General features: G+C 31.3%; 1 protein-coding gene across 1 annotated transcript; it reads left to right on the top strand.

Annotated features, from left to right (window-relative positions):
* LOC114728541 (MADS-box transcription factor ANR1-like) lies at nt 1-5,866 on the top strand. Its single transcript, XM_028915452.1, has 4 exons — nt 1-182; nt 3,322-3,400; nt 5,142-5,203; nt 5,761-5,866. The coding sequence occupies exons 1-4, from the start codon at nt 1-3 to the stop codon at nt 5,864-5,866; spliced, it is 429 nt and encodes a 142-aa protein (XP_028771285.1).
* The last annotated feature ends 9,909 nt before the right edge of the window (nt 5,867-15,775 follow it).

Consider the following 15,775-nt stretch of genomic DNA (forward strand, 5'->3'; position numbering starts at 1 on the left):
ATGGGGAGAGGGAAGATTGTGATTAAGAGGATTGAAGATTCAGCAAGCAGGCAAGTGACTTTCTCTAAGAGAAGAAATGGATTGCTCAAGAAAGCAAGAGAGCTTTCGATCCTCTGCGACGCGCAAGTTGGCGTGATTGTGTTCTCCAGCACTGGCAGGCTCTATGAATATGGCAGCTCCAGGTATGCATATGTGTATGTGTGTATATATTCCTTGTTCCCAATTCGTTTACATTTCTTTGTTTTACCAGAAACTAGCGCATCTTTTGATCTGGCTTTGACTTCTTCATTTTTCTTTTTACTGTGTCAAGTTTTCTTGAAATTAAAAAATATATATATGTATAAAACACCCCCTTGAACATATATTATTCACCAAGAGTATCAAGCTGTGAGCTTGTAATTGATGTTTAGTAGTACGTTTGGCTATTAGTTTTCTCCTTCTAAATGCCTGACGGATATCAAAATTTCCATGCATGCAAGCTCTGATGAATATGTGATATATAAGAAACTCTTCGCCCTTCTGCTAGCTGAGATCTTTGTTCTTTTTGTTCATGTACTTTTCTCTTATCTTTGTTTTTTGTGCCCTTTTGTGGGTCATTCTTAATTTGAGCCAATAATATGTTGATTAGATTGCCTGATTAACCCAATGATTGACAGTTACACACTTTCTAAAATTCAGATATAGAAGATGCTAGGCAGTGAATTCGATGAAAAGGAATATTTGAAAGTATTCTAAGAATATTATCTAACTCTATCGATGTTTTATAGCCGGCTCCAAACTTGGGAAAAGAAGGAGGGTCATGTTATTCTAAGAATTCTATCTAACTCTATCTATGTTTTATAGCTCGTCCCAAATCTGGGAAAAAGAGAAGGGTTATGTTAGACTCTCGAAGTAAAGCTCTGTTAAATCTTTCTATGACAGCGATCGATGAAAAAAATTGTGCTACTCTTAGAATTCAATCTAGAGTTACTGGTTTGCTAAAAAAAAAATCTAGAGTTACTGTTGTAAAGATATTTAAAGTTCGAAAAGAAGAAATTTTAACACAATAATTGAAGCATGTTTAAGGTCCAATCATCACCTCTTTTTCTCTCTTCTTCTTTCAAACATTACAATGAAAAATAAAATTCTAAGAGATTCAGACTAATTGAACTACATAAGATGAATATTAGATTGTACACTGTAGATGCCTTTTCCGTACCTAAGCAGATAGTCTCTAAGCATTGATACTATGATACTTTGAAAAGTTAGGCATGCATAAGATACTTTTAGATTTCAAAAAATATATATCTTCTGGTGAACTGCTGAATAATTCATTGATTTTATATATACGTGCATAAGCGATTTTGCACACTATTATGATGATTCACTTATTTTGATTGGTTTATTAACTTGTGATAAATATTTGGTGATATTGGGATCCAATAGAACTAGGCAATTTGTAATGTTTATGTTATAGCATATTAGTAAGGACTGGGTTGGTATACAACTGAGAGGTGTATGTACTTGTGCTATGGCTTGACCGTCTATTTTGAATCTTCAAACTATATATTCTTTTGTTCTTAAACGTAGAAGTTAGTTAAGGAGTTGATTGTAGTCTTAAATATAAAACCTTAATTTATTTATCTATCAAATTTGTCTTTTTTCTTGTCAAACTCACTTATTTAATCTATAGAAGGATATGCAGTCGAATGTTCTGTAGGAGTATTTGAAGGAGATTATGTCATATTTGTTAGAATTAAATAATTTATTTAGCTTCTTTAATCTACCTAAATTAATTGAGTAACTCTTACATTAAGAATTAAAGAAGTAGTTTTTCCCCTTACATAGCATAACTAATATTTATTATATATAGTCGTTTTCAAATCTTTTGGGTTAACGAATGCTAAATAAAATGTTGAGAAAACAAAACTAAGTTTTGCAAATTTAAAATGGTAAAGTAACATCCAATCTAGCATTCTAATTTTATTTATGATGCATTCAGCACCCAGATGTCATTTTCCTGATACATCCAACATCCCCTAATGTAATCCAACACTCCAATCTTATTTATGATTTGGGATGGCAGATGCACTAGAAATAAATATTAAAGTACTAGAAGCACCATAAAAATAACATCAAGGTGTTGCATACACCATAAATAGGATTAGTGTACTAAATACAAATGGAAAATAATATCAAGCTGCTGGATGCTACTTTAATCTAACCAATTTAAAACGAGTTTTAATAAAACACGCGCAGACAAGTACTCGAACATGTTTTAATTCTTCATGGGTCGTAGTTCATTCAATTCTAATAAAAATACATGGTTTGGATGCTAAATTGATTAGTACTCTATTTTGGACAATTACCTGTTCGTCTTTAGAGCTGGACAAGAATTGAAAATATATAGTTGATAAGTAACTAGTTCTTCCAAGTTAGGGGGGATTGATTAAGGCTGAAGTATTTTTTTTTTTAAAGATTTTAATTAGCATGTTATGGTGCTTTTTAATTTTTTACAAGGATAATTATATGTTAACTCATGTAAGTTAAAATACAACATCACATATTTGTGTTTGTGTAAATTCCTGGTAATTAAATGATTAGAAATAAAAGCTTAATTTTGTTACCAAAATGTCAATAATATTGTAATATATAGAAATATTTTTTAAATAATATTTAATGACATAATGAACATTTATAAATATCGCATCGTTAAAATATAGTCAAAACGTAAGGTTTCAAAATTCTCAATTAGTACAGTATAACCATTTTAAGTTCAAGTCATTTTTCTGCCCCTGCAAAAGATCAGACGAGTATCAGCTTTTCTGAAACATAAGTAACGACTGGATACCATTGAAGTATAAGTACGTGCTGTAATGACTGTACTCATTAATCTCATTGCAAATTTAAAAAAAGATTCATAATCGCGCATTAGGTTCTGATATTTTATTGCTCTTTTAATCATGACATTGTTTTATGATTTAAACAATTACAAAACTATTTTCAACATTAAAATTTGGATGCTACAGATATGTGTGTAACAGAAAATGATTAAATAATATCAGAACAAATCATTACTCTGTGTGTGTGTGTGTGTGTGCTTCTTTTCAGTTAGCAGATACTTGAAATTTGCATAGCTTGGTGTCAAAAGGATATATTTTTGGGGCCTGCATCCTCATCAATACAAAGATAAATTTTATATTATGTATTCAATCTACCATGTCCAAATAAAAGGTGGAATGCATGATAACTAAGGTTATTTGGTTTACATTAGATTAAAGAAAAAGAAGGATCCTTCTGTTTTTTCATTTTAATTACTAATTGACTCTTCGTTTATGGCAGCATGAGATCTATTATTGAGCGCTACAACCAAGTAAAAGTTGAACAACATCAGCATGTGAATCCTGATTCGGAAGTCAAGGTACAACACACCAAATGCCATTCTCCAAATAATTTACATTAATGTTTTTTTCATATAAATCATACCTTGCTACTAGGCATTAACAAAGCATGGTCCTGATATTGGGCTTGTTTGGATTGACATTGCGAAATGTGACTTTTTTCCAAAATGATTATAGCAAACTGAAGTTTGAGTTATAGTAAATTAGTGCAACGTGATTTGTGTTCGAATAGATTTTTATGGAAAAAAGTTAGTTTAGCAGAAATTTGTTTGAATGGATATATTGAAAGGCAATTTAAGAAGGTTCAAAGTTGAAAAAAAGCCAAAAGCCAGAGAAAGTTTGTTCCAATTTTAAAGTAGTTTTTGTGTAAAAAGTCAATTGCGCTCCAGAGATATGTCAAACATCATTTGTCATCCAACTAGCTTTTCATGATTCTAATGAGGCTTTCTAATGCTATCCCAAAAGATGAACTAACATACACTAGTTTTCCAAGTAGAATTATAAAACATCAGGAACACACTATAAGGAACAGGAGATTTGGTTATGTTATTATTCTGGGCTTAACTATGGTTGAATTTAAACTATATATGGTTAATTGTCTTCCCAATAGTTTAAGCCCTTTGGGGATACATATTTAATTTAGCTAAAACTATACATATATATAGTTGTAAACTTACGTCTCTGAATGATAGGATCAAAGTGCTATACGTTGTGCAGTAAGTTGCGGCTTACCTTCTTAACAGAACACTAGGTCGTTGCTAAAAACCCATATATAATCACCTTTTTGCCCATCAGTATTCTTGACGTACATGCATTCAATAAACCCAAAGAAAGCTCAAAATTCTAATCTATACAACTAGGCATAGGAATGCCCAATAAAAACTTTACTCTCATCAATAAGAGTTGGAATCTTCATTGAAGGATTAGACTCAAATTCCACTGCCAAAATCTTTTCTTCCACAGTGCTTTCTAGCTCATCATAGTCACCCCTTGACTTTTCTAGGGTCTTAGGCACAATTCCACATCCTCATATTTTCCTCAAAATGATCCTCATGAACACACGAGAGAGGTCTGTCATGAGTTTCACATCGCTTAGTGTTGTCACTTTACTGATAAAAATGAAATCTGTTAAGCAAACCTTGGTCTTGAAAGAACTCCAAAGAGAGATTAGAGATCTAGTTTAAGTCCAATAGAACAAGTTAAGGGCACTAACTTTCAAACCCACGGCTGTTTATAATTTCTGCTTCTGAGGCACATCATTGAACCCAACTAGCATATGCCAACCTCGACTATCCTGAAATCCCTAGGGATCATTCTTGCTTACTCTTCTGCCACTAAACTTCCATTCTTGTTGATATGGGGCTTCGTCCATGCATCCTTACTATCTTCTCTTCAATACTTTGTGGATAGGTTTTTATACTTGAAAACTGATCATCTCATGTTATCCCAGAGACTTGTTCAAGTTCATCAACATTCTTGACCATACACTCCATTCTGGCCATATATGCCTCGAGATTCATGTTGCTTTGATTTCCAAAATGATGATCCTACGATATATATACTTGTATTATTTCCATAAAATAATCCCACAACTTAACTTTACCAAATGAACAGTACGCAAGAGTAGTCAAAGTTATTTGATACTTTGAATTCTTACATTTGCATTGCTCTTTATTTGATACAATATTTATATCTTATGTTTATTTATATATATATATATATATATATCTATCTATCTATCTCTGTGTTTGCACTTCGTAGCTTTGGCAGAGAGAAGTGATTGTATTGAGGCAACAACTGCAACATTTGCAGGAATGCCACAGGTAACTGTTTCTAATTAACCACTCAATAGCAAGATAACTGTATAATAAAAGCATCGCAAACATTGGAATAATAAGCATTGTTAAGTTTTAGGTGGCAAAACACATGATGACGCGGAGGAAAAAGAAAAGGCACTACAACACAGTACTGCCTTTGAACTCATCCAATTTGTATGCTTTCTCAAAGCAAAAAACAAAAAAGAAAAAAGAAGCAATTATTTCTACTTTTTCTGATTATAATAAACTGCAGATATTTAGTAAACCACAACTTATCAATAAATGATTATTTTAACTGAAAAATTGCATGTGTTCCCGGTAAATACAGTAGTACCAAACACCATAGCCACTGGATAAGTAACAAAAGAAATCTTGTGTTCAATTTCATACATCAATATATATATTTGTTTACTATTATATCAATTATATCATGATGACTAAGAATTCAAAGCATCAATTAAAAAGGATTATAAAGGTCAACAATTCCATCTTTATTGGTTTAACTCAAAAATTATATTGTTTCAAAAGTATATATGATTTCCTTTTGGTAAACATGCACGTAGGCAACTCATGGGTGCACAACTTTCTGGTTTGGGCATTAACGAACTGCAAAATTTGGAGAATCAACTGGAGATGAGTTTGAAGGGTGTCCGAATAAAAAAGGTATGATGGATTGATTAAGACCATCTTCATTAGTTAATTTTACATGACAGGATTAATGATATATTATCATAAATTGATAACTGATTTATTTAATTTGCAGAATCAAATGTTAACTGACGAGATTGAAGAGCTGCAACAAAAGGTATATAAAGATAATTTTGTTTTTGCTCCTTCCATATTAGAAAGGTCTTCCCTACAAACCTTAGCCAAACCATTGAAATACTATTGCAGGGAAATCAAATCCGACAAGAAAATGTACAGCTCCATAAAAGGATACACCTTATTGCTAAAGAAAATGTAGAATTACAGAAGGTAAGTTGGAAAAAGAAACATTCCATTCATATACCTTATCTTGTCCTCAACAAGCACAAAAGAGGGGAGAGGGCAATCATTAAATGACAAAACACTTTAAGGTTATCACCAAAAGCCTAAATAGAGGATTTTATCTTAATCAGATTCATGAAGCAAGGATCAATATGAATGAAGAAAATGGGAATTCCGATCCTCCATACAATACCATCAACAAATATGGTTTGCAAGCTCCAAATCATCCACAGCTGAACCAGCCACAAGCAAAAGCTATGGAACTGAGGTACTCCCTCTTGTCCTTATTATAAGACCCATATTAGAAGAAATTTTTTGTTCTTTTTGTAAGATCATATGATAGTTTCAATGAGCACTAAAGATTTTTTTGTCCCACACATGTCCATAGTTAATGAGGATAGTAAGAGAGTAGAAACCAATATGATGTTAGAATTTATTATAGTTAATGAGGATAATACTAGAAATCATTTGAATTTTATGACAAATTTAATGTATTTGATTTTTTTTCAGTAGATGTAAATTGGTTAACGGTCTCTTATAATCAAGACTAGAGGGAGTATATCACTTCAAACTGAACATATATGGCTCCTTTTGCTCACAAGACAGAGATAGAACGTCTTTTTGTTCTCTTTATAAGTTACGTTGTTAAATTCATAATGTGACTTACTATTGTATTACTTATTGTGTAAATTGTTATTTTCTTGAGAAAAGTATATTTATCAAATAAAGTCAAGGTTAAAAAAATTGTTAAATTTTAAGAGAAATTTAATGAACTTAAATTTTTTAATAAAACACATTGAAAGTGGCTTGTATATATATTTTGAATGTGTGTTTTGTATATGTATTAATATTCTGTACTTGTGTTGTTTAGTCTTAAAAGCTATAACTAAAGACCCAAAATTCTGTGACAGGCTCCATCTGCTTTAGTAATAACTCTGACCACCTAAAACTGTCAAACAGCAGGCTGCCAACAACTCTCCTGTAGAAAGATAAAGTTTTATGTGAGGGGGGTATATATTTCTCTTCAACAAGTTAGAACCAGAACAGCATATCAATGCTTACATAGTACGGCATGTTCCGTCGTTAATTAATAATTTCTGCCAGGATCGGACATATATATTGGATATTGTTGTAAATTCATATATAATATAAGAACTTTAACAAGCTAAGGTACGTTGCTTATTAATCAAACTAAACGCGTCTCATATGGTGATCAAGTGGACGGAGTTTGGCCAAAAAAAACAAGGGCATGAATCTGATCTCAGAAATTTTACCTTCACTGAAACAACCATCAAAAGGGAACTGCTCTCGCATGGTCCTTATCTGTTTCTGTCTTTGCTTAATCTTTGATGAAGAGTTCAAACCGAAGAGTTCACATTTCTAATTGTCTTCAGTATATTTTTATATTCATCTTAACCTTTTAGAGTTCCAAAGTCTTGACTTAATGAATAGACTATATTCTAACGCACCCCATGCTCAAAAATTAAAACAAGCATAATGATGCAGAAATCAAATCTCTTGCATGGATGGCAGAAAAGTATAGCATATACAAGAATGATGAGTCATACATCACAAACAAGTGATGCTTCATTAAAAAAAAAATCAAAACTGCACCATGTAAACATTGAGCCCGTATTGCTATCTCTACCCATAAAATATCAAAATGTTAATCATTTTATGTAGAATATAATAATAAAAAAGAAACAGAAAGAAACATTTGAGAAATGACAGAAATTAAGGGGCAGCAATTATACTAGCTAACACCCTAGATCCTAAAATCATAATCTCTGTACTCAAAGTATCACTACAAAAAAATAGTAAAATAATGACGAAGTCTAATGGTAGAATTTCATCGCTAATTAATTAGTGATAATCTTTTTAATAAGAGAATTTGTAAATTAAACTCCTAAACAAAATGCATGCTACAAAGAGAAGAAGACAGTCAAGAGGATCCCTCAGAAGAGCTCTTGCATCATTCTCCAACTCCTCTAAAATAACACTCATTTGAGGCATAAAACTTGACAGGCAAATTTATTACTCAATCTGCAAAGCAGAAATCAGAAGCCCTAATATATCACTCATTCTCTGATCTCCCGAAGCACCATGTTGTTTCAGCTGAGATTCCCTAAAGATCCAACCAGTTCACTGAGTTTCTTTAATCTTGTTTCTTTCTCAAAGATACATGCGCATATTCGCCTTGGCTTGCCTTATAATGTGATCATACAAGAATAGTACTAGTTGGCGATTATTTAGTCTTAAATATAAGACCAAAATCTACTTGTCTCCCAAATTTATTATTTTTACCTCCAAAGTATATGATTAGTTTAGGAAAACTAACACATTATTGCAAATAATCAACTTAGCCAATTTTCTTAATATCCACGAGTTAGTTATCTAACTGTTACATTAAGTATCAGATGTGATCTCAATGAAACTTAAGTACGTAATTATTGGATGAAACTACCAGAAAAAAGCCCATAGAGAATTAGAGGTTTTGTTAGATGCGGCTCAAATTAATAATGAATTCTCTCTCTGATAAAATGCTATTTGACTTTTTTGTTCTTTGTAAATACGAATCTGAGAGGTTGTATTCATAGTACATTTGAAAACAAGGTGTTAAGGGATTTTAAATAATCAACAAGCACTAAAAAAACATGATTTCATTGTTAATCTTCGCCAAAAGGCTATGGCCAAGGATAGGGGTATGTTCAAAATAAAGAAAAATAGAGAGAATGAAAATTGAAATCCATATTAAAATTAATATAAATGAAAATTTTTAATTAGTTTTAAAAAAACTAAAAATAGAAAATTGAATTATAAATTTAATTTCTAACATGTTGCTTAGTTAACTATTTGCTTCTATTCTATCACATGTGGGGAAAGTAAACGACAAAAATGGTTTGGAGAACAGCAATGATTCTTAAATAGATACTCTTTTTAAGAAGACAATCATGTTTCGAGGTACAATCGGCAATGGGCACCTCTCCTAATAAAAATTTAAATCTTTATTTACCATGTTGTGGGTATTAATTTCTTCTGCTAAACCCAACCCTATTGGTATATCTCAACTAATTTTTATAAATTACTGTTGAGGTAAAAGTCAATTATTATAATGTAATATCTTTTGGATAGATTTTTATATCAAAAAAAGTTAGTTTGATAGAAATTTATTTTCAAGATGCGTCAATTAACAAGTCAGTTTCAAAATGTACACATATAAAGGAGAGTCAAAAGTCAAAGAAAAAAAGAAAAGAAAAAAACCCCTCATTTTTGAAGTGACTTAAAACATCGTTTAACCCCAAAAACCATGTGTGTAGGTGCATAAGGATAAGCAACCACTTTACTGCAGGAAGATTTAGGCATCATGTCTAATTTATATAAATATCACATTTATACTTCAAATTTCTATGAACTGAACCCAATTTGTGATGGGTTCGGCCCTGTCTTGGCCCAAAAGATACCAAGCTGTATTGGGCTCACCCAACTAAAGAGATTGTTTTTAGCCCTTTCAAGCTACCACATTGCGCTCTACACACACCAGATCTTTTTTTTTTTTTTAAGTTCTAGTGCTTAATATAGATTTATTTAAATTAGTTTTTATTCAAAAAAAATGTGCTAAATTTTCTAAAATAACCTCTTAAATCATTTGCATGAAAACTACATTTAATGCAAACATTTTTAACATATACAATTAATAGGGATGATTTGGGAAAAAATGATAATTATGAAGGGAAAAATGGATTAATCTATTATATTTACAACCAAATTCAACTCCTATCTAACTCTTATATTAGAAATGGGGTAGTCACTAATTAGGGATGAATACTAATTATAGCTGGGAAATAGTTTTGCCCAACTCTAATGGGCTAAACCTAATGGGCCCATACAAGATGTCCATTTTCCTAATAGGATGCAGATTGTCAAGCCTGGACCTTATTATTGGGACAAATAAAAAAATTAAAATATTCGAATATTGTGCTGGGGGGGGGGGGAATTCACGGCGCGGAAGCTGCTAGTTCAGTAGTACTAACATGCCATATTCATAGTCTAAAATCAACATTTACTCCTTTATCCTATTTATAAAACATTTTCTATATATTTCATACAGATCAACAAAAATCTTAAATTGTATTAACTCTCTACTAAAATATAATAACTTTCTAACTTTACTCCTATGTAATAAATACACTTTTCAAAAAAGATAATTATTTACACTCTAATAAATGAAGGATAAAATATTAGATCCATGCTAAAATTTAATAAAGTGACTTATAAATAAGATTAAAAAAAAATTTCGCTCTTCACCTATGGGGTCAAAGGAGTAATTATCAAATGAGTGGGTTCCTGGGTCCTTTGTTACAATTTCCCAGATGCAAGCATAAAAGTATAGTTGAAGAAGAATTTGAAATAAATGAAATTTAATGCAAATAAGAAGACAAATACATTATGGGTCAAGTAGCTTAAGATAAACTTACTTAAACTATGTGAAACAGTTAAAATTTGCTTATGTTTACAGAACTCCATTTAATATTTCTCCAATTATTTCAAAAATATTTTATTGGAATCAAGAAAAATTTTAAATTAAAATTTATTAACTCTATTTTAAAATTAATAACTTTTTAGCTTTATTCCTATTTAATACATATATAGTCTATACCTTAATAGCTTGTTCGTATAAATACTAAATAAAGGATACAATTATATATCTATACGAAAAATGTAATAATGTGATTTATATATAGAAGGGCAGCAATGAAAACTATTCTCGGCCTTATAAATATGAGCAGAAGAATTTGTAGTTCAAATCACTAATCATTTGCTAAACCTTTAAATTAAGAGGAATCACTCAAAATAACAAGGAAATTCGGGCCATATTTGTGTCAGCCTGAGACGTGATGAATAAGTATATTCCCACAAAATATTCCAAAACAGCAACTATTCCTATCTAGCTATCTTTCTTTCTTTGTTTTTGTTCTCCCCCCCACCCCCCACCCCCACCCCAACTTCTATCTACCTATCCAAGGTAGAGTGAGTTGAGTGCTTCGCTAATTTTGAAGCTACCAAAGTCTTAATTATAACTAAAATCAATAGCATACTCTTTCCGGTCTTATTGTTTAGTGGCTTTTAACCAACCAACTGAAATCCAGTTAATTAAAAGCCATCTATCATTGAAATAAAATACTCCTTCTAGTCATATTTATAAGCTTTTAAGTTAGAGAGGGTATAGTCCATTTTACAAGTTTCAATTATGTTTGTTTTAACACTTAATATATTCTTTCTCAATTTTTTTAATTATTTATTTTCTCTCATTTGCCATACCTTATCTTATCACATTTTTCTACATATTCTCTTTCATATTTTTTCTTATTTATTATAAGAGCATATTTGAAAATAAAAGTATATTTCTGGCCTATTTATTGCTTTTAACTAATTATTCGTTACTTATAAATTAGTTATTTGAAGTTTATAATAAAAATCGGAGGAAGTATGACGTAACGAAGTCTAAAAAATCAAAAGATGAACAACAAAAGAAAAGCACCACAAAGACACCAACTCAGCTGACTTCCACATGTTCTTCTTCAGCCAAAACACTATTATCAACATCACTATTCGGAAAATTTAACAAAAAGGTGGTGAACAAAGAATCCAATGTGAAGGGCACACTTTAAGGGTAGCTTTGTTGAACCGATCAGTAATCAAGTTAGCCTCTCTAAAAATTACAGTACTTGTATTACTTTTTGTTTCTAGTCCCTTGACAAACTCAATTATTTTTATATATTTTGATATCTTTTATATGAGTTTTGTCAACTTAATTAGTCTTTTTTGCTTTAATTGATTGTTAATTGAGTTAATATGTTTTATTTTGAATAATTATTTTATAGGAGCAAAATTGTAATATTTTGGTTTAATTGTGACTAATTGATTTTTAAAAACAATTAATGTTATCTTATTCTTGAATTTTAATTGCCGGTTTTTGGAAGGCTTAAAAATAAATAAAATAAATAAATAAATAAATAAAGAAAAAAATATAATAATAAAAAGAGGGAACAAAACGCAACATTTTGCTCTCCTATCCCTAATATTCGACTATTCATATTTATTATCTTCATTGGACGCGAGGGTGCGAGTTGACGGCAAAGGACGCGAGGGGTGCTTGGCGGCTACATGTGCGGCACTATTCATCATCTTCTTCCTCTCCGCATTGCGCAACAAAACCAGAGGAGTGGCGGCCAACAGAGACAGAACGAAGGACCAGAAAATAGTGAGCTCACACCGAAATCATACCTCCAGATTCCATCTTCATTGTTCTTCATGGCTGTACCGAATTAGAATTTTGGTGGAGCTATAGTGATGGTTAGGATCAGCTAAATACTTCCAATTCTCTAGAGCAATAGTTATGGCTTGAACTTAGAGCTTCAAAGGAGAGTTTCAGCTCTTCCAATCTTTACTTCTTTCATTATAATTGTGATTTCTAGGTCTTAGAATAAATTTTGTAATGTTTGAATGTGCTGTTATGATTTATATTTGTATTGAGATTGGTTGTAACTGCTGGAATCTTTTATTAGCATTTGACATTATGCTGTGATTAACTTTAATTTCCTTACATCATACTTGGTTAGACAATGTTTTGAAATTATGGTGAATATTCAGTGGTAATTCAAGGTGGCTTGGTTATTGGACTAAAAATATTAATTGTTTTTCTTTGATTCTCTTTAGCTAATTATGTTAAAACAGTTTAATTGTGAGTAATTAATATGCAAAGTAGCTTGGTATTGATTATTCTAATTAAACTAAGTCTAAGGGGTAGCCCTCAGAGTCTTTTGAATTTAGCTAACTCCCAAATTAATTGAAGTAATAATAGCCTTAATCATTGTGCTAGAGGATTGCTTTTTCATTTGCTGTAACTTGTTAATTCTCTTTATTTATTTCATTCATATGCATTTTATAAACTAAAAATCCAAAAATTATTTACTTATTTTGCATCCTTTTAAATTTTGCCAATTAGTTAGTTAAAAATAAAATCAATCCCTTTCCAAATCAATTTTTTATTTTTGATACTTAGTTCGCTTAGGATTTCAAATAAAGGCTCCTCAAAGTGAAACGACCCTAGTTTTACACTATATTACATTGCTTGGATTTATTTTTGATAGGAAACCCAAGGCAAATGACAAAGGCTCCCATCAAATGGCACTATTGCCAGGGAGCCAAGAAATTAGTTTCCTAGTAACTGAGTGTCAAATTTTGGTCGACTTGGTCCTTGAGTCTTTTAGTTTTTGCATTTTTAAATAGTTTGTATCTGTTTTTGGTTTTTCATAGCATTTATTTCATTTGCATAGAAAATTTTTCAAAAATACAACTAAATATCTTTATTTTTCATTCATTTGCATTTTAGTTAGTATTGCATATTTTGAGCATCTGGCATCATATAATTGCATTGAAAACTCAAAGAAAGAAGTATATAGGTTCTTTCATTTATTGTATTTTTCATTTTTATTTTCATTTTACCTTTTGCATTTTCTTGGTGATTCTTAGTTATCTTTGAAATTTTGAAAGTGATTTTACTACTGGCGTTTGGTTGATTTCTTCATCCTTGCATGCTTGAGCTTATCATTTTTGTGAATTTATTACTATCACAAGGTTGATTTTGCTTTAAAAAAAAAAGTTTTATTTTCAAAACTGCTGTCAAATTTTCAAATTTTTTGCCCAAAAAATTTTGAGCTTCGGTTTCCTAAAGGCTTTGTCTATTCTAAGCAAGACCAATAGCTTTGCTATTGGGTGTGGTAAATTTTGGCCGAATTCCTTCATTTTGGGTAGTTTTTCAATTTTTCTTTATTTTCAGGAAATTTTTGAGATTTTTCTGTTTTTGTGTTAGTTTTCTGATTTTTCTTGCTTTTTAGGATTGTTTTGAGTTTCTTGAGGTTGGTTTTTGTTGGGAATTGATTGTATGACTCATGGCTTGGTTTAATAGCAATCATGATCTACCCTCGCATTCTCACTTTTATACAGGAAATAGTACGTGGAATGAAGCACTTTCTAATTCAACATGTTCTCAAGAGATTGAAGAGTTGTTATAACAGTTGGACTCCTTCCAAGCTCAACTAGAGTCTCAAATGCCTAATCACCTCTTTACCCATGACCCTTCTTGGATGAACCATCCTCCACATCAATCACCTAACCCATCACTCCAACCTCACCAACCATACTTTAATCATATATCTCTACCATATACATACCACCAAGAACAACATCCTTTTCCATATGAATACTACCACCAACCCTTGTCCCGGTCCAAGTACCATTCTCTCCTCTAATCTTATGAACATCAATTCAATGAACCTGACCCATTTCTTACTATTCCTAAGAAGGACCAGATACGATTTTTAAAAGAAGCTTATGACCACTTAAATTCATACTACCATGGATTACTTGAAGAAGCATGGATATCTGGAATTTCAAAGGAATCAAAGGAAGAGTTAGGAGAATGTAAGAGCACATTGGAGAAGATCTTGAGTGATATAGCTCAAATTGAATATGGGAATGGGAAGAATGAACCAAAGTGCCCAGATGTACTCATACAAGAAGCCGAGATGAAGCAAGAGCATCTACAAACTCATAAGGACTTGTGCCCTACATCAGGTAATATTTATCCTCTTCTTAAGGAGATTGATCCTTGGGCTATAACTACTATTCCTGTTGAAGTTATTGATGATGTGAGTGATGATGAGGTAGATGAGGAAATCATAGTTGAATCCCCTCAAATGTTTAAAAATAAAAATTCTCACTTGAACACTTCTAATAGTAATTGTTTAGTTGATGATGTTACTTGCATTGTCATTGCTTCGTTATGTGAAGAACATGCTTCTCTTTCTAGTACTAAGGGGGTGTTTGGCTCTCTCCCCAAACCATGATTTGGAGATCCAAACCATGGTTTGGACAAAAATTTGCTAAACACCCCTAAAAAATTTGAAACCATGGTTTTGGCCCCCCAAAAGCTTGGTTTTGGATAAGGGACGGAGGAGTTGCTTTTGAGCTGCTGGTGGGCCCTGCGAATGTCAATTGTTTCCTTCCTTCTTCGCTGCATCCTACAGCTTTCATTGGTGGTGTCTGCGGATCCTACTTCCTCAAACATATTTTTTCTTAAACATATTTTTTGTTAATCATATTTTCTGAAATAATTAATCATATTTTTTGTTGGCAAAATAAATTATTTTACAAAAAACATATTTACTTATTTTATTAATATATATACGTTTTAATTTTTTTATTTATATTATTTATGTCTTATTTATTATGTTGCCAAAATATATATTATTAACAAATTTATTACTTCAAATAAGCATATATTATGAAATATATCTTATATGTAATTATCATTTAAACTTATATCCTTTTTAGTAATTTCTATATATAAAAAAGCACTTCTGACAATAAATATCCAAACACTCTCACTTTATCAGAATCACTTTTTCAGAAAATCTATTCTTTCAAAATCTATTCTCTCCAGAATCTATTCTCCAGAAGCTATTCTCCAAACCATGGTTTGGCTTCATCCAAACACCCCCTAAATTGGATGGTACAATTGATTCTGAT

Source organism: Neltuma alba, unplaced genomic scaffold, assembly GCF_004799145.2.
Source record: "Neltuma alba isolate B1F8T4 unplaced genomic scaffold, ASM479914v2 tig00012546_pilon, whole genome shotgun sequence".
NCBI lineage: Eukaryota > Viridiplantae > Streptophyta > Magnoliopsida > Fabales > Fabaceae > Neltuma > Neltuma alba.

What these genes read in the sequence shown, in the direction of transcription:
- LOC114728541 (XM_028915452.1), top strand. Translation starts at nt 1, where the DNA reads ATGGGGAGAGGGAAGATTGTGATTAAGAGGATTGAAGATTCAGCAAGC. An exon ending in ATCCTGATTCGGAAGTCAAG is followed by an intron (nt 3,401 to 5,141) that starts GTACAACACACC and finishes TGCACTTCGTAG; the next exon opens with CTTTGGCAGAGAGAAGTGAT. An exon ending in CATTTGCAGGAATGCCACAG is followed by an intron (nt 5,204 to 5,760) that starts GTAACTGTTTCT and finishes ACATGCACGTAG; the next exon opens with GCAACTCATGGGTGCACAAC.